Source organism: Trichechus manatus, unplaced genomic scaffold (assembly GCF_000243295.1).
Source record: "Trichechus manatus latirostris isolate Lorelei unplaced genomic scaffold, TriManLat1.0 scaffold00049, whole genome shotgun sequence".
Lineage (NCBI taxonomy): Eukaryota > Metazoa > Chordata > Mammalia > Sirenia > Trichechidae > Trichechus > Trichechus manatus.
Genome location: NW_004443985.1, coordinates 6,880,931 through 6,904,810, shown reverse-complemented (window position 1 = coordinate 6,904,810; position 23,880 = coordinate 6,880,931). Strand labels below are relative to the sequence as shown.

General features: G+C 43.6%; 1 protein-coding gene across 3 annotated transcripts in view; it reads right to left on the bottom strand.

Moving 5' to 3' along the window:
- The window catches only part of DYNC1LI1 (dynein cytoplasmic 1 light intermediate chain 1), a 38,925-nt gene extending 26,739 nt beyond the window's left edge, over window positions 1-12,186 (bottom strand). For 2 of the 3 annotated variants that reach the window (XM_023732246.1, XM_023732247.1), the window contains exons 1-2: window positions 11,951-12,160; window positions 11,733-11,806 (exon numbers count right to left, since the gene is read on the bottom strand). In XM_023732246.1, the coding sequence (XP_023588014.1) occupies window positions 11,733-11,806; window positions 11,951-12,093 (217 nt within the window). In that variant the 5' untranslated portion in view covers window positions 12,094-12,160. Of the gene's footprint in view, window positions 1-11,732; window positions 11,807-11,950 lie in introns of all 3 variants that reach the window. The other variant, XM_004377351.1, reaches the window with a different exon arrangement.
- Window positions 12,187-23,880: the final 11,694 nt, after the last annotated feature.

Sequence of the window (23,880 nt, the reverse complement as noted above, 5' to 3'; positions counted from 1 at the left end):
CGCTTACAGAGTGCCCGCCATGTGCATTCAGCGAACGCTTACAGAGTGCCCGCCATGTGCTTTCAGCGAACGCTTACAGAGTGCCCGCCATGTGCTTTCAGTAAACGCTTACACAGTGCCCACCATGTGCATTCAGCCAGCAGCAACTCCAACATAACTGTAAGGTGGAATGATTATCCCCCATTGAACAGATGGATCCCTGGGCTCAGAACTGTTCAAGTTAAGCACCTTAGCCAACGTCACACAGGTAGGAGATGACAACAAGGATCTGGTTTCATAGGAATTTAACTCCAAAGCACGATCTTCCCAATATACAACAGTCAGACATGCTACTCCTTGATATTTGTGTATTATCATGTAAGAAAAAAGGTATTTCTGCCTCCAGGGGCCACTGCTATTTTCAGAAAGGAAAGAGAAATGATTTAATGCATTCTTCTCTGCAGGCTTCCTCTGAGTGATGGCTGGCTATGTCCCTATTCTCTTGATTCTACCTCTAAGGCCTGGAATGAAGTGTGTTTTACTGTACTGATCATTCCTTCTCTGCTGGAATTTTAAATGATGATAATTGTGTATCTTAACATTCAGAACCAGTGAATCCATTTTAAGACAAACTTTAAGAACATTAAATTTAAAAAAGAGCACATTGTCAAATAAATACAATATGCTCAACATGGCAGTTTGAAAGTTGTCCCGCCCTGTGACTTCAAAACCTCTCACGTCTGGTACTAAGTTAGAAATGGTCACGTTGAGAACAAAGAACATTTCACAAACAGCATTTGGGGGCTGTTAAGGGGTCTAATGACATCCCCTCTGCTTACAGATGAGGAAACTGAGGCCAAAAGGCCAAAAGCACAGAGAGTGGTGGCAGCACGGCAAGACTCTAAGTCAGATTTCACAAGAACGCAGCTCCCCTTGTCTCAGGGACAAGTGGAATGAAGAGAGAACAGAGGAATAGCTCACTCCCAGGAATAACAGTGCTGGCACTGAGAACATTCTCAAATGTCTGAAGAAGTACTTTGCTGACTGAAACAAAACATTGTGGGGAGAAAAATTTCTATCAACTACTCTTCTTCCCTCCGTCATCTGTCAGATTTAATAATGTTTGGAAGTTACAGTTGGTTGAATACTGAATATTCAGCTATTACACTGACTTGAAGTCTTTTTTATTTTTCATAGGTCTCAAATCTCAATTATACCAACTACTTTCTGCAGCTTTTACTTTGTCTTCATCTAAATGCATTATGTGATTTGTCTTGATGGCAAATGTGGACATTTGAAAATAGACTTATTTCAAAAGTCTGAAGGTCAATGAAGACAAAGGTTCTACATCCACTCCTCACTCAGTGACATGGTTAGGTTCCAAAGACCAGGTAGTTATGAGAAGATCAGTGATAATGGAGGATGACTGCATCATTACATATAACTGTCAAACTACATTACACACCTGCCAGATTACATCATTACATAACTGTCAAACCACTGAGACTCATGGACCCACCAAGCTGACACATCACTTTTTTTTTTTTTTATTGTGCTTTAGGTGAAAGTTTACAGCTCAAGTTAATTTCTCACACAAAAATTTATACACACATTGTTATGTGACCCTAGTTGCAATCCCTATACTGTGGCAGCACACTGCTCCTTTCCACCCTGGGTTTCCCGTGTCCATTCAACCAGCTCCCATCCCTTTCTGCCTTCTCATCTCACCTCCGGACAAGAGCTGTCCATTTGGTCTCATGTATCTATCTGCACTAAGAAGCACACTCTTCACGAGTATTATTTTATGTTTGATTGTCCAGTCTAATCTTTGTCTGAAGAGTTGGCTTTGGGAATGGTTTTAGTTCTGGGTTAACAGAGAGCCCAGGGGTCATGTCTTCGGGGGTTCCTCTAGTCTCAGACAGACCATTAAGTCTAGTCTTTTCATGTGAATTTGAGTTCTGCATCCCACATAACCTTTACCACCACAGCCAGTGTTTCTCTTGCCTCGGTGTTCATTACTGCCAGACGTACATCATTAATGCACAAAATATAGTTTTATTTTACTATCGCCATAATGCAAAATGTCGGATAACAAGATAGTCAATAAGTGAGGAGCAGATATATGAACAAAATCTCATTTTTTTACCTACTATTTCAAGGAATCCTATCTGAGGTACTTGCAAAGATTTAGTCATGTTCTAGCTAGGGTTATACACATCTTCTAATTACATTGTATGTTAGAGTACTTTTCTCTTTTTATGTCTTTATGTAAAAAGTTTGTTAACCCATAATGCCCTCCGAGTTTTCTTCTCACTATATAAACATGCCACCCAAAAGTGAACTTTCACTAAATTCACGTTGTTACTCTTGGTGATGGTCACCGTCGAGTCAATTCCGACTCATGGCAATCCCAGGTGTGCAGAGTAGAACTGCTCCATAGGGTTTTCAAGGCTGTTACCTTTTGGAAGCAGATCACCAGGCCTGTCTTTTGAGGTGCCTCTGGGTGGGTCTGAACCACCAATATTTCAGCTAATAGTCGAACGCTTAAACGTTTACACCACTCAGGGACTCCACTAAATTCACACTACAATTCATTACCCATCCTGCAGCGGAGTGACCTTCCAGAAACAATCTCATTATGCCACTCTTCCGCTTAAGACCCTTCAGGGGATTCTGGTTAATGATATACATACTGAGTATTTAGAAGGAAAGAGGTGTACTGATATCTGCAACTTATTTTGAAACGCATCAAGAAAATGCATTCACATGGCGAGATACATATGGGACAAAGCAACTATAGTTAAATGTTAATTGTAGAATCTAGGTTGGGGCATAGGGGCATCAACTGTTCTTTCAACTTTTCTGTATGTTTGAAAATTTTCATCAGATGTCAGAAAAAACCCTTCAGGGGCTCTCTGCTGCTCTTGCAGTAAGGGGTGAACTGTAAGGCCAACGCTGCTCATGAAGGTCCCTTATTTCTTTCTGCCCATCTCTCACCATGCCTCACCCCCACACGCAAGGCTCTGGCCATCCCCACGAGCTGTTCCAGTGCTGTACAGGGGCCTGGCTCTCTCCCAACTCAATCTTCAAATATGCTGTCACTTCTCCTGGAATAGTTAGTTCCCTTCCCCTCCTCACTGGGAGAACCCTAGCTCATTCTGCTGGCCTCAATTCTGTTCCCTCTAGGAAGTCTTCTTTGACTCCACAAGTCTAGTTCAGCACCCTCTCCTTCGTGCTCCGGAAGGATACTGCAATGTAGTCAGCAACTTACTTGTCCTTTCTTCCAGCACACTACTGGAGACTGCCAGGTCTGTCCCCCTCATTCAACAAATATTCTCTGGTTCCTTTAACAGTAAGCAGGATATAAAGCCCTTGCTTTGTAAGAAGAATACAGACAAGAAATGGTCCTATTCTTATCTAACAGGTACTGTCCCAGCTTGCTCACTGAAAAGACACCATGTCCCATGTATAAAAGATCTTCGGCCAGCATTCACACTTCTTAGCCACAGCCACAGTCTCTATTTTCATAACTATACCTCATCAGTAACTGCTTGTCTTGGGTCTTTACCAGAATCTATTCAAATAATTCATTACTCATACCTATAAAATTCAAGTGGCCACCTCTCATTACTAACAGATCAATTAGCAGCATAAGCTTATGACACATGCCTTCTTCACCAAACTCAGGAAAATGCTGTCCACTCATAAGACCGAGTTGTTGGTTTTTAACCCTGCCATGGCAAGCTGGACTATGTTTGAACATATTTAAAAATCCATCATGCACCCTCTCTCTTTATTCTACCATGCAATTAAAAGGGTAAAACATTTAAATTCAGGCTGCCTAAACTTCGGCACTGAGACACTTAAAAATCATCTTTAATGGCCAAACCATTCAAAAACAGAAGTCGCTAAATCCCAAGTTTTTTTCTTTTGGAAAACAAAACACAGAAGCTAATAGTTTGAGGAGTAAAATACAACAAAATAAAAGTAATCCCATACGCACTTCACTCTGTGCAATTAATACACCTTTAAAGTGACAAGTGAAGCGATGGGGTCTGTGTGGCTTCAAAACAATGCTGAAAAACTCATCGACCTGTCTTCTGTAAACATAGGAAAGCTTTCTCTTCAGCTCCTTGGCCTGTGGCTGGCAGTGAGATGGACACACCGCCTTTAAGCCTGCCAGCCACATAGTTACTGATCGGTTCCTGGAGACGGACATCATGCTTGGTAAAGCAGAGGGTCTGCAAAAAAGAGGAAGCCCCTCAACAAGACAGACTGACACGGGCTGCAACAATGGGCTCAAATAAAGCAATGATTGTGAGGATGGTGCAGGACCGGGCAAGCGTTTTGTTCTGTTGTACACAGGGTCGCTGTGAATCAGAACCGACTTGATGGCCCCTAACAACGACCATGCGGGTGCTGGGAAACTTTCTGTGACGGACTAGACAGTAAAATATTTTAGGCTCTGCAAGGCCACATGAGGTGTCTGTCACATATTTGCTCCCCCTCCCCCTTCCCAACTCTTTAAAAATGTAAAAACCATTTTTAGCTTGCTGGCCATACAAAAAATAGCCCATGAACCAGACCCCCGTCCTAATGTGAGATTCTCCACAGCAAATAAGCCTGTATTCCAACTGACTGTCTGGACCCTATCCAAATAAGCCATTCTCTGTGAGTCAAGTGTAGGATTTAAGCACTTAGCAGAACTTCTGTTTCACCATTCAATGAGGATGACCATCACTTCTCACTTCTTCTCAGCTCCATTTTAAAACCAGATTGCTTGGAAACAGGTAATGATGAGGGTTGAACACCATGAAAAACATTATTAATAGCACTGAATTGTACACGTAAAGAAGGCTGAAATGGCAAGAAATTTGTTACACATATATTTACAATTAAAAACAACAACAAATTGATTACAAAAGAAAATTTCTTTAAACTACACACACAGTCATTAAAACAGTGTAGAAATAAAGAGGCACCCGTGATACAGTTTCATCTCTCCAAGAGACATCTAATTTAACACAAACTTTATAACAACTTAATTAACAGATTAAAAAGGCAAAGATTTAGATGTGATTTCTAACTGCGACAATGTCACTAACAGCCATGTGAACTGAGACAAGTCAAGTAATTCTGTCTGCTGTCTTCCAAGTGGAGCGGAGTAAGACAAAATCCCTATGGAGATAACTTAAAGCTCTACGACTATTATCATGCAATCTTCTGTTGTGATCCATAGGATTCCACTGGCTAATTTTCAGGAGTGTATTGCCAGGCCTTTCTTCCTAGTCTTAGTCTGGAAGCTCCACTGAAATCTGTCCACCATTGGTGACTCTGCTGGTATCTGAAATACCAGTGATAGAGCTTCGAACATCACAGCAACATGCAAACCACCACACTATGACCGACTGACGGATGGTGGGGCAATCTACAGACAGATTTACGTGCTTCTGACCCAGCAATTCCACTTCCAAGACTTGGTCCTGAAGATAATACGGACAAATAGAAAATGAGGTGTACAAAGACGTGCTTCACAGCATTATTTACAACATTAAAAAAAAAATCTGCCAATGAATTATGATATACATCTTATTCAACCAATAAAATGGGATAAATCTATACAGTACATAATGTATGAGGCTATTTTTGTTTGAAAAACAAATATACCCAGAGAAAAGGTATGAAAAACGAACACCGACTACCTCTAGGTGGTGGATTCATCCGATACTTGCACTTTCTTATCCTCATCCATTTCTATGTTTTTTCTCTCCCTTTCCGGCAAAAAACCTGTATTACTTTTATAATTTAAAGCAGCAGTTTCCAATTTGAAGAAGAGAGCGTTTTAGACTTCATTTCTTTAGTTCCTTTAATCCCATAATGGATGCAATAATCTGTTTAGAGGTCAGAGGTCACGATCTGCCAGCAATCCCACAGTATCCAACGGTAAGAAGAGGGCCCACTCCCAGGTCTCGGGCCTCTGGGTTGGGACGCCTTCCACCCCCCCGAGATGCTCGGTCCTTTTCGCCGGGTTTTAGGCCCTTTCACCAGGTTTTAGCTACTGCATCGCGTTCCCTCAGCCCACAGTGTCCTCCTCCCCTTCCCCAGCAAAACTACTCAGATGGCATCTTTTCCACAGAATCTGCCATTTGTGATTTTCACTCCTTTGGCGCTCTTCCCCACCGGCGTTTACAGGCTCCTGGAGGGCAGGGACTGGGTCTTCATCAGCCCTGTTTCGCCCACATGACTCAGCACGGCGTTCGATGCACAGCATGCTTCTAATAAATATGTGATAAACATATAAATACAGAAGTAATCTGTGAAGTCCTTCTAAGAGCCACCAGCCTGATTTTACAAATAAAGAAAAGAAGGCCCAAACAAAAAAGATCAGCCCATGGCCACTCACTTCCTATTGACAGCACCCTGTGCAGAACACAGGTCCTTTCTTTTTCCTAATTCGCGGCTCCTTTCTGTTTTACATTGTCGAAGTGCTGTTGCTGCCATTCTTTGTCATACGGACCTCACATCTGCTGCGCTGTCACTCTGCTGAACTACACCTATGGTGCTGGCGGCTGTTTTCTGTTTTTGACCGCTGCACTGAGGGACAGATTACCAACTTCTCTTAACACTTCTTAAACCCACGTTCATCATTCGTCCAACATTTATTTACTGACTGACCAGAACTGCTCCACAGGGTTTCCAAGGAGCGGCCGGTGGATTCAAACTGCCGATCTTTTGGTTGGCCACCAAACTCTTAATCATCGTGCCACCAGGGCTCCTTTATTTACTGAGTGCCTATTATGTGCCAAACACCATATTTCATAAACCAGAAATCTCTATTAACTGGCATCTGTGCTTACTGATAAAAATTGATGCCCATAATAACCTAAAGCAGGGGTCCACAAACTTCAGCACACACGCCGATTCTAGGGTGTCACCTGTCTTTGTAAATAAAGTTTTACTGAAACACCACCACACTCATTCATCTACATATTGTCTATGGCTGTTTGGGGGCTACAAGGGTAGAGGTGAATAGCTGCAGGAGAGACTGCATCGCTCACAAAGGCTCAACGACCATCTGGCCCTCTACAGACAAGTCTGCTGACTGCAGCCATCGCCAAGACACCAAGATGCCACTGGACTCTCAAAGCATTCTGTTTGGTGTATTTTTAGTAATCATACATAACAGACATGCAATAAATAATTTTACACTGATCCTTTGAAAATCACCAATTCAGTATACACGGAAACCTGTGAGAGCCGGACCTCGATGGAACTGCCTTGTTTTTCCGGGTCTTGCAAGTCTTCCGCCTTTGAAAGGGTGCAGTCTTACCACTTTTCTATCGCTGTCTATTGGTGGAAAATACTTGAGTTTTCCTTCTCTGGCAAGTTTCTGCCTTACACAGGTTCAGGCTTTCCTGGATTTCACTGTATGTGGTAACATTCGATTCTTTGTATCATGTTCCCACAACCCATCATGCCAGGAAAACATCCTTCAATTAATAAAAGTCTGTGTTTCCCACAAGCCATGGAACCCTGATGATCGTTAATCCTAGCTCCTCACAAGATTAATAGTTTCAGACTGAACAATCTCATTATTTTAAAAGTCAGCCCCACACAGAAAACCACCCCCTCTCCTGACAGTCACAAGTTAGTTCCTCCTTCTCTGGACAGATCTCCAGTTCCACTGTGTACATCCTGAGGTTTCCTACATGCAATAATCCAAGCACGGCAGAGGCTAGTTTGGTTCCTGAGTAAGAAAGATGGTTTCAAACATATTTCCTGACAATGCTCAGCAGTTTGTGGGGCTAGTTTGGCTGCACACTTCCCGGGCTGGCGCCCTCAGGGAACACACAAGAGAGACTCTACATTTCTTCCTGGCCGGAATCAAACAGCCTACATCTACGAGGAAATATTTTACCAATTTTACTCCAACTGCAACGTGTCTTAAAGAAGTTTCTTTGAAAATGTTTAATAACTCACAAGTTTGAGTCACATAAAAAAATTATAGAATGCCAACTCAGACAAGATTTCAGAGATCACTAAATCCGAATAGCTTAATTTACAAATAAGAAATATGAGGCTTAAATGACTTGCCAAAGGGCCAACTAACCCTGCTGCCATTGAGTCGATTCTGATTCATGGCAACACCTTGTGCTATAGGGTAGCACTACTCCGTAAGATTTTCTTTGCTGTAATCTTTATGGAAGCAGATCTCCAGGCCTTTCTTCCACGGCGCTGCTGGGCAGGGAGGTGGGAACCACCAACCTTTAGGTTAGTAGATGAGCACACTAAACCGAAAACCAAACCCGTTGCCGTCAAGTCGATTCCAACTCACAGCGACGCTACAGCGCAGAGTAGAACTGCCCCATAGGGTTTCCAAGGAGACAGCTGGGGGATTTGAACTGCTGACCTTTTGGTTAGCAGTCGAGCTCTTAACTACTGCGCCACCAGGGCTCTATTTCCTTACTTCACACTAACCTCAACTCAGAAAGTTATACTGACGTCCTATCTCTGAGGCAGGAACTGTGCTGGGGAACAGGATTACAAATATATTTCATAAGACAATGAAATCGATTAATCTAAATCAATGAGTTTCTCTTGGTACTGAAATAAATATACTTGGGAGAATCAGATAAAACTTGTGAATAACTGTAAGGTATCCTGTTACTTTTCCTACTAAGAAAGCTTTCCCTTTCTTTATGGAGATACTCTAGTAGTATCGGTTAAGAGTACTGGCTCTGATGACTTGCCCAAGGCAAGGTCATGGAAGCTCCACAGACACATCCAAACTCCCTGAGGGACCAAACTACTGGGCTGAGGGCTGTGGGGTCCATGGTCTCGGGCAACATCTAGCTCGACTGGCGTAAGACAGTTTATAAAGAAAATGTTCTACGTTCCACTTTGGTGAGTAGTGTCGGGGTCTTAAAAGCTTGTGAGCGGCCATCTAAGATACTCCACTGGTCTCACCCCATCTAGAGCAAGGGAGAATGAAGAAAACCAAAGACACAAAAGAAAGATTGGTCCAAAGGACCAATGGACCACCACTACCACAGCCTCCACCAGACTGAGTCCAGCACAACTAGATGGTGCCCAGCTACCATCACCCACTGCTCTGACAGGAATCACAATAGAGGGTCCCGGACAAAGCTGCAGAAAAATGTAGAACAAAATTCTAACTCACAAAAAAAGACCAGACTTACTGACCTGATAGAGACTGGAGAAACCCTGAGAATGCGGCCACCGGATACCCTTTTAGCTCAGTAATGAAGTCACTCCTGAGGTTCACCCTTCAGCCAAAGATTAGACAGCCCCATAAAACAAAACGGGACCAAACGGGAACACCAGCCCAGGCACAAGGACAAAAAGGCAGGAGGGGTCTGGAAAGCTGGTAATGGGGAACCCAAGGTCGAAAAGGGGAGAGTGTTGACACGCCATGCGGTTGGTAACCAATGTCACAAAACAATATGTGTATTAATTGTTTAATGAGAAACTAATTTGTTCTGATAAACTAATAAACTAATGTTAAACTGCCATTTGGGTGTGTATCATCATCTCTATTCTGAGTTGTTTCTGGAAATGTAAAGCCTTGTTACAGTCTCAGATTTGCTTTTTAAATATGGAACTCTAACACACAAATTCCATTATCTGCAAATAACTAACCTCAACGAGTAGCATTTCAGAGACCACCATACTTCATGAAAGACATAGTAGAGCCCAGTATCTCCCTACCTGACACCCTCAAACTCCTAACAGAAGAAACCACAATCCCTTGTCTGTACACTTCTTTCCTTCATCAGCGCGGACTGAATGTGGCCGTGATAGGTGGATGGCAAAACATCTCTTGGAATTTTTAGAGGTTATCTTGGAAAATTAAGGATTTATGTAATCAGTATTAAAATCTGTTACCAGCTTCTTCCCAAGCCGAAAAAGACTTTCGTGAAAAATTCCAATAGTGCCAAAAGAAAAAAATGTTCATTTCAAGCTCATACAATTAGGTATTAGATGGAATTTTATGAACTATTAAGCTCATAACAAAAGAAACTTAATCTCTTTGAAGTATGAGGGGCGAGGAGCCTGGCTTGTCTATGGACATTCAGTTTCAGGACATGAGCCAGTGTCGGGGGCCGGGGGGGGGGCATGGTGCCACCTCAGTGCAAATTAGGAACAAGAAGAAATAAACATAACTGTCACCTATCATTTCACTAGACACAGAACTACCTAGGTAACAGTGAATACACGGGAGTAGTGAAGAGAATCTATAAAATGAAAACAATCACCGTATGTCAAAAGAAGTCTTGTTTTAAAATAAAATCCACTTCAATGACATCACATAGCCTTAAATTCATTTCAGTTTAGTAATTAGCAGTAATTAATTGAAATTAGTAAATTAAAAACATTTTCTGGAATTATTCTGCTTTTGGATCCTAAAATGTACCTCTGCCTTATAAATATCACATATGTAGAGCACTAACTCAATTTTTAAAGAGTTCTGATCATAAATGTCTGTTAATCCAGTTAAGTCCATCACAAAAATTTACTGTGTTGTTAATCACTTTAAATACGTTATCTCATTCAATCCTCTCCGCACCTTAAAACTTAGGCATTATTACTTCTATAATATCCATTTTAAAGATGAAGAAACTGAGCTTATAGATACCAAGCAACTTACGATCTTAGGCTAGCATGTAATAGGACCCTGAATTAACCCAGGCTCATCTGCAGTGGATGCTTTCAATCACGTTGAAAACAAAGGTAAAATCTAATTTTTCAACCAGCTCCATATAACTTTCAAGAGTGACAAGAATCACATACCCTAGATTAGCAGCAGTTCAGGAAAAATAAGTAATTTATTTCTAGTTCAACGTTCCTATTAAATGTGGACCCTGTCAAAGAAGATTTGACTTCTTTGTCTTTGTTTTTTCAACTACATAACAAAAATAGTCTTGAGACACCTGATAACTAAGTTTTAAAATTTCAACACCTCACACACATTGAAAGAATACGGGAGAAATCTTTCTCATGTAAATGACTCAGGAGCTAAACCTGCACACATGTGAACCTAGAAAATGTTCTCCCTCCCGGTCTTCTACCCCCACCCTAAAGAAGTCAGTAAAGAAACAAAACGCAGAACTTCTAGAGAGCAGAGGGGATAGAAACAATCAGGAGAGCTGAGACATTAGGACAGTCCTTATTACATCCACGTGGCTGAAGTGACTGAACTAGAGAGATATTCTACTGCGCTTTACACATTTCAGGATTATAAGTGACAGTTTACAAAGCAGATGCAACACGAGCACGCTGGATCCGAAAACGCTAAATCAAACAAGACACTGATCACGAATACCGGGTCTCAATTCTAGCTTCTCCGTCAATTACACAAAGAGTCGGCTATTAAATATTAATGGCACGCCATTTGCACCCGAGCTCTTGAAAAGAGCTGCCTGCTACCTATCTTTGTGATGAAAGAAACACCGCCCTTGTTTTCTAGGTAAATCCGAGGCCGCCAGGGTCCCTGGGGGGCGTGGGGGCTGATTCACAGCCAGTCCTTCCAGGGGAGGCTGACGGGGCATCCACAACCCGGGGCGGGGAGGGGCGCAGGGGAGGGCGGGTCCCCCAGGTCCCGGGGCAGGGGTCCCCCTTCCCCCTCAGCTACGGCGCCAGGCGAGGCGGCGGGGCGGGGCCGTCGACACGAGGCGCCCAGGACGCCCGCGCGGTGGGCGCGGGGTGGGCGCGGGGCGCGCGGGGGCACTCACCCAGCAGCAGCACGCTCTTCCCCGCGGGGAGCTTGGAGCGGGACCGAGTGGACACCTCGCTGAGGATGCAGGACCTGACGGGGAGCAAAGCGCACGCTGAGGCCGGGGCCCGGGGCCGCAGGACCGCCTCCCGGCGCCGAGCGCAGCCGGCCCGGGGTCCCCAGGCGTCCGCAGGGCCGGGAGTGGCAGCGGGGGCCCAGGGAGGGGTGGGGGGTTACCAGAGGTTCTGCCCGTCCTCGTCGTCCGCTGCGGCGCCGCCGTTGCCCGTCGCTAGCTCGTTGGCCAGGGGGCCGCCCGCGTAGGTGGAGGCTAATCCCGGCGGAGAGGAGCTGAAGGAGCCGACTCGCCCCACGGCCGCCATTTTGGTCGGGAATCACCACTCCCGGCAAAGCTGAATGAGCTGGGCGGCCGCGGCGAAGGCTGCAGGAACCCGGATATGGGGCGCTCGGCGCACGGGAGCGGGGCGGGGCCTACGGGGGCGGGGCTGAGGGAGCGAGCGAGAACCGACTGCGCGTGCGCCATGGGCCGGCGGACGCCTAGAGGCTGCGCCTGCGCGGACGGCAGGGCGGGTAGCTGTGCCGCAGCCTGAGTTCGGCTGATCTCATCGTGTAGAGCTTTCCACTGCCACACCCGCAGCCCTGGGCTGCAGCAGGGCGCCTTGGGGTGTGTCAGGCGACCAGTGCTCCCTCCCTCCCTTCAGTTGGGTCCATAAACCCCGCAGCCGACGCAAAATTCCTGCATTGTCAGGCTAATCGCAGGTCCTCCAGCTACCCTGGCGCCCCACCGGTGTCCAGGTGGAAATGGGCCGCCCCGCTGGTACCGAGGCGGTTCTGAGTCCCCATCTAGAGTGTGACAGCAGTCCAGGGTTTCTGGGCTTTCTCCTCTGCATTCTCAGGTGGCAACGTGTTCCCCAAACCTTGATCCCACATCGAAAGCAGGCTCCCCCAGACCGCAAGCGGCTGCGTGACCCCAACAAGAAATTGTTAACAGGGCTTGATCTAATGGTCCCGATGCTTTGAATGAGGGGCTCGCTCCTCATGATACGTGAAAAAGATTCACTGAGCCAGCCAGCCATCTAGTCAATGAACGTTTATTCAACACTTCGACCAGCAGACATAGTTGGCACTGAGAATTGCACAGATGGAAAAGAGGCCCTAAAATTACTTCCTATAATAACTTTATCAACTATATTTGAATGTCTGAACCCCATACCCACAGAGGTGACAAGGCTCTATCCTAGAACACTTTGTAAGACTAATAGCTTAAAATAGTCGGGCCTCTGTATGTTATCATTTCCTGTTGAGAATCACTTGCTAATCTATACTGCTCAATGCTGTTACACTAGTGAGATAATGCATAGATAAAGACTGTATATTTACCGTACGCTAACACTGCACTGGAGCCCTGGTAGCGCAGTGATTAAGAGGTCGGCTGCTAACCAGAGAGTTGGCAGTTCAAATCCACCGCTCCTTGGAAACCCTATGGGGCAGTTCTGCTCTGGCCTATAGGGTCGCGAAGAGTCAGAATCAACTCCACGGCAACAGATTTTTTGGTTTTTAACATTGTAGTTAGAAGCCTGGAAGGCTTTGGAGAATGGCAAATCTGAGTTCAAGTCCAGTTCTACCAGTTTACTGGCTATGTAACCTTAGGCAACTTACTTAACCTCTCTGTCTCGGTTTCCTGATCTGTAAAATGGGGATAAAAGGACCTAGAGTTGTGATGGAGTTTAAATAGGATAATTCATGTAAAATGGCTTGAAACAGTGACCGACAAATCTTAAGTGCTTGATGCGTGTTAATTATTATCAAGAATTTATTTTATCTTTAATTTTCTAACCATTAATATCTGACCAACCCCTGTGATTGATGGTACCAAGGAACTCCTGCAGCTACAAATTGTTATTTTCTTATTTTTATGTTTAAGGGAGAAACCAGAGTTCTGTCTTAGAGTCCCAACCTTCCCGTGGTGTCAAGCAGAACTGGGATTCCCAAGAGAAAATGTCTAGATCTTTAAGCCACCGCCCTAAAGGGGAGCTTGGCCCCTCTGAGAGTTGATTCCCTCTATGTACTGTATACCCTCGATCATCTTCTCTTCCTCAGAACATTTTAGCCTTAATTTTGTCAGTATACAACGTTGTCAGTTCCATATCATATTTGCCTAATGTTATGGATTGAATTCTGTTCCTTAAAAATATGTATTGAAGTCCTGGCCCCAGTACCTGTGGATGTGATCCTGTTTGGAAGTAGAGTTTTTCTTCTGTTACGTTAGTGGGTCATACCAGAATAGAATGGGTCCTAAATCTAATCACTTCTGAGTTATAAAAAGAGCAGAATAGACACAGACATACACACAAGGGAAAGACAGATGCCGTGGGAGGGCCCCTCTACAAGCAAAGGAACGCCAAGGATCGCCGGCAGACGCCAGAAACTAGAAGAGAGGCCCACAGAAAGAATCTACATGACTAAGACCCTGATTTAGTCTTTTAGCCCCCAGAACTGTGAGAAAATAAATTTCTGTTCTTTAAAGCCACTCACTTGTGGTGTTTCTCTTACAACAGCTTTGGGTAACTAAGACACCTAGACTGGGATGCCTTGGTTTTTATAATAGTGTCAGACTTCTAATGTCCCTTGACTTGCAACTCAAGTTAGGGTCAAAGTGGCATTCCTTGTAGTTTTGTAATATCCCTATTCAGCATTCTTCCATTAAGATGGCTTATAAGAGTGGTCATTTATAAGGGCCTACTATGTGCCAGGCACTGTCCATGTGGTGATTTGCAATCCTCATACTTTGTAAAGTCCGTCTCACGCAGCTCAGAAGTATGTAAGCTGAGATTTCTTACTTTCCACCTTGTCGGATATCCTCGATCAAATCATGTTAGAATAAATGTCCTGGCAACTTTAGATACTGTTATGGTAAATCCCTTCTATGGAAATCTCTATATAACACACCTAGAGAACCTATATATAATAAAGAATTCTATAAAAGGAAAGAATTTGGAAGTTCCTTGGAATTTCTGTTGCGTAAATGCTGATCACAATTGAGCCATTTCCTATACTATGATCACTTTTTCTTTCTTGCCTAACTTTGTCTTCTCCAAAATTAGCAACTGTCTCGTTTTTCATTTGCTTAGATTTCTAGGTCCGTAATTCTAATTTGGACTCCCTGGGTGGTGCAAATAGTTAGCACTCTCAGCTGCTAACTGAAAGGGTGCTTGTTGGAAGTCCATCCAGAAGTGACTCAGAAGAAAAGCCTGATGATGTACTTCCAGAAAGTCAGCCATCGCAACCCCTATGGAGCACAGTTCTACTCTGACACACACATGAGGTCGCCAGGAGTCGGAATTGACTCTACAGCAGCTGGTTTTTAATTCTAACTCAGTCACAAATTTTTACCCCAGTTGTGTAAAACTCCTCTTCAGATATTCTAACAATTTCATCTTCTTGACATCTCTAAGACCCTTCTGGCCTGCTCCAATCTGAATTGGTTGCTCTGTATAACTAATACACAGCAGCCTCTCTGGGACCACCTTTCACCGTTGTTCTGAGGGTTCCTTTTGCGTCACTCCTGTATCTACTTCTTTCTCACTTCCTTATTTTAACGGAGAACTTCCTCCCGTAGTTTTATTAGAAGGGTGCATGGGTAATTTTTTTTTTAAATAATATTTTATTGTTTCTTTGGTGAAAGTTTACAGAGCAAATTAGTTTTCCCATTTAACAATTTCTATGCCTATTGAAGGATTCTATGGGGAAAATATTAAATGACTCAGGAAGCATCAAAAGAAGATGGAAGGAATACACAGAGTCACTATACCAAAAAGAATTGGTCGATGTTCAACCATCTCAGGAGGCACCATACGAGTAGGAACCAATGGTACTAAAGGAAGAAGTCCAAGCTTCACCGAAGGCATTGGTGAAAAACAAGGCTCCGGGAATTGATGGAATACCAAATGAGATGTTTCAACAAATGGATGCAGCGCTGGAAGTACTCACTCATCTATGCCAAGAAATTTGGAACACAGCTACCTGGCCAACCAACTGGAAGAAATCTATATTTATGCCTATTCCCAAGAAAGGTGATTCCACTGAATGCGGAAATTATCGAACAATATCATTAATATCACAGACAAGTAAAAGTTTGCCGAAGATCATTCAAAAGCGACTACAGCAGTATATCAACAAGGAACTGCCAGAAATTCAAGCTGGACTCAGAAGATGAGGCGGAACCAGGGATATCATTGTTGATGTCAGAAGGATCCTGGCTGAAGGCAGAGAATACCAGAAAGATGTCTACCTGTGTTTTATTGACAATGCAAAGGCATTCAACTTTGTGGATCATAACAAATTATGGATAACATTGCAAAGAATGGGGATTCCAGAACACTTAATTATGCTCATAAGGAACCTGTACATAGATCAAGAGGCAGTTGTTGGAACAGAACAAGGGGATACTACATGGTTTATAGTCAGGAAAGGTGTGCATCAGGGTTGTATCCTTTCGTCATACCTATTCAATCTGTATGCTGAGCAAATAATCAGAGTAGCTGGACTGTATGAAGAAAAACGGGGCATCAGGATTGGAGGAAGACTCATTGAAAACTTGCAATATGCAGGTGACACAACCTTGCTTGCTGAAAGTGAGGAGGACTTGAAGTACTTACAGATGGAGATCAAAGACCACGGCCTTCAGTATGGATTACACCTCAACATAACGAAAACAAAAATCTTCACAACTGGACCAATAAGCAGCATCATGGAAAAGACTGAAGTTGTCAAGGATTTCATTTTTCTTGGATCTACAATCAACACCAATGGAAGCAGCAGTAAAGAAATCAAAAGACACATTGCATTGGTCAAATCTGCTGCAAAAGACCTCTTTAAAGTGTTGAAAAGCAAAGATGTCACCTTAAAGACTAAGGTGCGCCTGACCCAAGCCATGGTGTTTTCAATCACCTCCTCTATATGTGAAACCTGGATGATGAATAAAGAAGACGGAAGAAGAATCGACACCTTCGAATTGCGGTGCTGGAGAAGAATATTGAATATACCATGGACTGCCAAAAGAACAAACAAATCTGTCTTAGAAGAACTACAACCAGAATTTTCCTTAGAAGCAAGGATGGCGACACTATGTCTCACATGCTTTGGATGTGTTGTCAGGAGGGATCATTCCCTGGAGAAGGACATCATGCTTGGTAAAGTAGAGGGACAGCAAAAAAGAGGAAGACCCTTAATGAGATGGATTGACACAGTGGCTGCAACAAGGGGCTCAAGCATAACAACGACTGTGAGGATGGTGCAGGACGGGGCAGTGTTTTGTTCTGTTGTACAGAGTGTTGCTATGAGTTGGAACCGACTCGATGGCACCTGACAACAGCATGCCTATTGTTTGGTGACATTGGTTACATATTTCACAATGTGTCAACATCCTCATTATTTCCATTCTGATTGTTCCGTTTCCATTAATCTAGCTCCCACTTTACCTTCTCATCTTTGCTTTAGGGTAAATGCTGACCGTTTGCATGGGTAAATTTTTTGAGGCCTTGTATAGCCAGTTAGGGTCCAGCCAGGAAACAGATAGCATCCTTAAAGGGAGCTCCAGATGGAAACTTAAAAAGAAGGGACTATTAATGCAGATGCGAGCAGGGTTAAGAGATGGGACTACCAGCAGCGGGAAGTTTTACCACACCGGGCCTGAAGGGGCAAGAAGAGGAAGTGTTCACCAGAATGCAGAGAGAGCTGAAACTATTGGAAAGGGCTGCCCAACAAGAGGTATGGCCTTCAATAAAGGAACACAGCACTACTCTTTTTCTGCCCCCTGGTCTCCTGCTAGTGTCTCTCATAGGCCAAACCCAACCAGAAGTCAGAGCAAAAGGGAAACTTAGTAGAGCAGTCCACGCAGGTTTGCCTCTCTGAGAACAACCAAACCTATTGCCGTGGAGTTGATTCCAACTCATAGCAACCCTATAGGACAGAGTAGAACTGCCCCATAGGGTTTCCAAGGAGTGGCTATTGGATTCGAACTGCCAACCTTTTGGTTATCAGCTGGGCTCTTAACCACTGCACCACCAGGTCTCCCTCTGAGAAAAAAGAGGAGTAGAAAAGGATGGAGAGCAGATCTGGAGGGGCAAACAGAAGAGAACCAGCACATCTTGTATGTTTGAAAATGCATTTAGTCAACCATCACTTAATGACAGTTTGGCTGGATATAAAATTCTTAGGTTGCAAATTATCTTCCTTTAGGTTTTGAAAGGCCTTGACCCTTTGTCTCCTAGATTCCAGTGCTGCAACTGAGAAAACCGAAGCCGTTCTGATTCCTAATACTTTGTGTGGGTTCCCCCCGCCCCCAGAAGGCTTTAGAACTTCCACAGATTCCCACTGACACACCTACCCCCCATTCCAGTATCTGCACTCTCATACCTTCCTTCCTGCCGATTCTTATAGAAGAATAATCCATGCTCTTATACTAAAGTAACCTCCCCTGTGCACTGGATCCCACCTTTTCTCATCAATTCGTGGACATTGCTCCAACAATTCTCCCTTCCCTCTTCACATAGTCATGTTTTGGTCCTCACTGCATCATCCTCATTGGCATACGAACAGGTTATTAATTCCCCCATCTTAAAATAGAAAGAGAAATCCCCTTAAGCCCATTCCTTCACCAGCTACTGCCCTATTTCTTTCCTTCCTTTAATAACAAAACTTTGAAAGAGCTGTCTTTGTGTGCTGTCTTTAATTTCTCTTCCCCTTCGCTCTTATAACTCACTTCAATCATACTTTTACTTCTATGACTCCACAGAAACTGCTTTTATCATTGTCATCAATGACCTCCTTGTTGCTAAATCCAATGATAAATTCTCAATCCTCGTTTTTCTTGACCTATTAGCAGCGTATGGTACAGCTGATCACTCCCTTCCCCTTGATATCCTTTCTTCACGTGGCTTCCAGGCCACCACATTCTCTTGGTTTTTTTCCTGCCTCTCTGGCTGCTACTTCTCAGTGTCCTTCGCAGTCCTCATCTTCCTGACACTTAATGTTGGAGTCCCCAAGGGCTCAGTCTTCTGTCCGTTCTCTATCCATACTCACTCCCTTGGTAATCTCATCCCATCTCTTTAATACTTTAAATTCCACCTACATGATAAAGACTCTCAACTTTATCTCTCCAGTCCAGACCTCCCTTCGGAACCAGGGGCATTGCTAGGGGAGTGTGGAGGGTGTGGACCACACTGGGGTGACACTGTCAGGCGGGTGACAACAAAATGACTGTCTATAAAATTTTTGTGCCATGTTTCAGCAGAAATTTATCATTGTTTATAAAAATATCCCTGTAGTTAGTTATAACAACAAAATTTTTTCATAAGCTCAGCATACATGTATCAATATGTCTACAAGGCTAACATTCTATGCTGATTTACTTTATGAATCTTCTAATGCACTCCGGTGAGAGCTGCTATTATTATCCAATTACAATGACTCTTTGAATCACGTGGTTTCGTCTACATGCACTGCAAGCATGTGCTGCTGTTGTCATTGCTGCTGGTGTTTTTATAGTAGCTGATTTTGTCAAATTTTCTGGTGTTTTAGCTACAACGTTATAGTAATTAGCATGGAGGGGGTGACACCATGAGTTACCACGCTGGGTGACAGCAACCTAGTGATGCCACTGTCTAGAACTCCAGATTAATACATCTGACCGCCTATTCCACATCTTCATTCTGATTTCCCCCCACAAAACCTCTTTTACCCCCCATGTCCTTCCCCATCAGGTGGCAACTCCTTGTTGCTCAGGCCAAAAATCTGAGTCCTTCTTGACTTCTCTATTTCTCTCACATCCCACATCAAATTGATTAGAAAATCCTGTTTTCTCTACCTGCAAAATATATCCACAATCCAACCTGTTCTCACTCATCCACTGATAGGCCACCTTCGTCTGAGCAACCGTCATCTCTTGCCTCTTCAATGAGCACCAGAAGTGATCCTTTAAAGATAACACCATGTCCCACCTCTGCCCCAAACCCTTGGGAGAAATGCCTGGCCATCTACTTTGAAAGATCACATCTATTGAAAACCCCATGGAGCACACTTCTACTCTAAAACACATGGGGTTGCCATGAGTTGGAATTGACTAGAGAGCAACTGTTTTTTTTTTTTTTTTTCTTTTTTTGGTTTGTGCATACATGTATTTTTTAAGAAGAGAACGGAGTAGAAATTCTTCACTCCATCATCTGAAAGAAGGATCTCTCTTTTATGGTATTTTAACCATAAATCCTTCTAAAATATATTACACACTCCCATGTCACTTTGATAGGTTATATCAACATAGATTTATCTTTTATGGGAGGCTCTGGGCTTCCTTATCCTAACAGTGATGGTTAAGACTGTGTGTCAACTTGGCTGGGCCATGATTCCCCATGTTTTGGCCATTGTATAATGTTGTGATCACTTCCACGTTGAGATTTGATATGTGATCACCCCCATGATGAGATCTACTGTTGAGTAGCCAATCAGTTGAAAGGGAGTTTCCTTGGGCATGTGGCCTGCATCGAATATAAGTGGACATTCTGACAAAACTTGGGGGCTTTTTGCTCAAGCTGGATCCTGCAGCTGGCTCCTGTTCATCTCACCTCCAGTTCTTGGGACTTGAGCTAGCAGCTTACTACGGTCTTGCCTGCCAATCTTGGGATTCATCGATCTTTGCAGCCTGTAAGTAAAAGCCCTGCTCTCTGACCTGCCCATCTTGGGTTCGTCAGCCTTGCAGCTATGTGAATCAGGAGAAGCTTCTATCCTGACCCACAGACTTGAGACATTCCAGCCTCTACAACCACATGAGCCATTTCCTCAATATGTATCTCTCTATATATATATTTATATGCTTTACTGGTTTTGCTTCTCTAGAGAACCCAGCCTAAGACACTAATCAATAACAGTACCCTGTTGTTGTATGGGGAAGTGCACACAGATCCTACTGGGATTCCCCCCATGCTGTGGCCACAGATGGCTCTGGTTTTTGAGTTTGATTTCTAATTCAGCAGCCTCAGGGTCAGGAAGTGGGAAATGACATACCAGCGGGAAGGGAGACAGCTTACTCCAGTTTTCTCTCTCCTGAGAGCTACATGGCTCTCCTCTTGTGTCTCTCCTCTCTCTGTCTACTGGCATCCTCTGCTTACTCATCAGCTTCCTCAAGGCCACACTGGGGTATTTCTCTCTCTCTCTCTCAAAAACAGAGCAATTGTCTGGCATGTAGGAGAGCTCTGCAGAAAACAATTTTGGCTGGGAGAGGAACCTGCCGCAGGGCTGAGGTGAGGAATCCAGATCACTTCCTCTTTCTATTGGGGATACCTCCCCCTGTGTTTTGGAACAAGGACAAGGTGGCCGCCACTCAGGCAGCTTCCTGTTATACCAGCTCCCACAGGCTGCCTCCAACTGGTTTTCACGTAAGCCTTGCTTCTCCCACCGAGCTAATCCTGGCAGTCACAGTTGATATAAAAGCGAGTGAGGAGCCAAAACCAAAAAAAATTTTAAAAAAAGGAGTCAGCAAGGAGATGATTAGACAGTTAAAGTTGGATTCTATGAGCAACTCAAATAATAAAATCCTGTTGGAAAGGACTTCAGAGGTTAACTAGTCTCGTTCCTAAGTAACATATTAATCTTTTTTTTAGCATCCCTGACATTTGAGACAAAATGGTGATACGAGGATTTGCAGAGTCCTTGCTGGCAGCCTCTCCCAGCCAACCCAACCAGGGATCCAGATCTGGTCACAGGGAAAGCAGGCGACTGAGGTTGCTCATTTTGCTCCCCTTCCGAGTCATGTCTATCTCATTCTAAGCACCTCCTTAGAATGAATGAACTGATGGGTATCAAATTCATTTTTCAATCACTAGTCCCTCTAATTGGAGCCCTGGTGGCACAGTGGTTACGAGCTCGGCTGCTCACCAAAAGGTTGGCAGTTTGAATCCACCAGCTGCTCTTTGGAAACCCTATGGGGCAGTTCTACTCTGTCCTATGGGGCCGCTATGAGTTGGAATGGACTCCACAGCAAAGGGTTTGGTTTGGTGGTTTGATAGTCCCTCTAATTAAACACCTAGCCTCTTACTACTTGCCTAGGGATTTTTATCAGGCGACTCCTCACAGAACTTCATATCTTAACACAAAGAGTCAGGGAGACACCAGACAGGATAAAGTAGAAATAGACTACTTTTGTGTGTGTGTGTGTGTGTGTGTGTGTATGTGTGTGTGTGTGTGTGTGTATGTGTGTGTATGTGTGTGTGTTTCCTTCACAGAAAGCACCAGGAAAAAAAAAATCTTCTATTTCTATGTCTAAAGTTAAATCCTCGAGGCCCCAAATAACTAAAGCATTACTCAAGAAGAAGAACAAGGTGGGAGGCCTCTCACTACCTGATTTTAGAACCTATTATATCGCCACGGTAGTCAAAACAGCCTGGTACTGGTACAACAACAGATACATAGACCAATGGAACAGAATTGAGAATCCAGACATAAATTCACCCACCTATGAGCAGCTGATATTTAACAAGGCCCAACGTCTGTTAATTGGGGAAGAGACAGTCTCTTTAACAGATGGTGCTGGCATAACGATATCCATCCGCAAAAAACTGAAACAAGACCCATACCTCACACCATGCACAAAAACTAACTCAAAATGGATCAAAGACTTAAATATAAAATCGAAAACAATAAAGATCATGGAAGAAAAAATAGGGACAACTCTAAGAGCCCTAATACATGGCATAAACAGAATACGAACCATAAGTAACAATACATAAGCACCAGAAGAGAGACTAGATAAATGGGAGCTCCTAAAAATCAAACACTTATGCTCATCAAGACTTCACCAAAAGAGTAAAAAGACAACCTACAGACTGGGAAAAAAATTTTGATGACAAATCCGATCACTGCCTAATCTCTAAAATCTATGAGATACTGCCAAACCTCAACAACAAAAAGACAAAAAACCCAATTAAAAAATGGGCAAAGGATATGAACAGGCATTTCGCCAAAGAAGATATTCAGGCGGTTAACAGACACATGAAGAAATGCTCACGATCACTAGCCATTAGAGAAATGCAGATCAAAACTACAATGAGATACCATCTCACCCCAACAAGGCTAGCATTAATCCAAAAAACACAAAATAATAAAGGCTGGAGAGGTCGTGGAGAGACTGGAACACTTATACACTGTTGGTGGGAATGTAAAATGGTACAACCACTTTGGAAATTGATTTGGTGCTTCCTTAAAGAGCTAGAAATAGAAGTACCATATGATCCAGCTATCTCACTCCTTGGAGTATATCCTAGAGAAATAAGAGCCATCACACAGATAGATATATGCACACCCATGTTCATTGCAGGACTGTTTACAATAGCAATTAATGAAAACAACCTAGGTGCCCATCAACGGATGAAGGGATAAACAAATTATGGTATAGACACACAATGGAATACTACGCAACGATAAAGAACAACGATGAAGTCGTGAAACATCTTCTAACATGGAGGAAGCCGGAGGTCATTGTGCTGAGTGAATTTAGTCAGTCACAAAAGGACAAATATTGTATAAGACCACTATTATAAAAACTGAAGAAAAGGTTTAAACACAGAAGAAAACATTCTTTGATGGTTATGAGGGTAGGGAGGGAGGGTGAGGGTTATTTACTAACTAGATAGTAGGTAAGAATTCTCTTAGGTGAAGGGAAGGACAGCACACACTACTGGGGAAGTCAGCACAACTGGACTAAACCAAAGCTAAGAAGTTTTCTGAATACAATCAAACACTTTGAGGGACAGAGTAGCAGGGTGGGGGTCTGGGGACCATGCATTCAGGGGACATCTAGGTCACTTGGCATAACAAAGCTTATTAAGAAAATGTTCTTCATCCTACTTTGGTGAGTGGCATCTGGGGTCTTAAAAGCTTGCAAGCGGCCAGCTAAGATGCATCAATTTTTGGTGAGTGGCATCTGGGGTCTTAAAAGCTTGCAAGCGGCCAGCTAAGATGCATCAATTGGTCCCAACCACCTGGAGTAAAGGAGAAAGAAGAACACCAAAGACACAAGGAAAGTATTAGCCCAAGAGACAGAAAGGGCCACATAAACCAGAGACTTCATCAGCCTGAGACCAGGAGAACTAGATGGT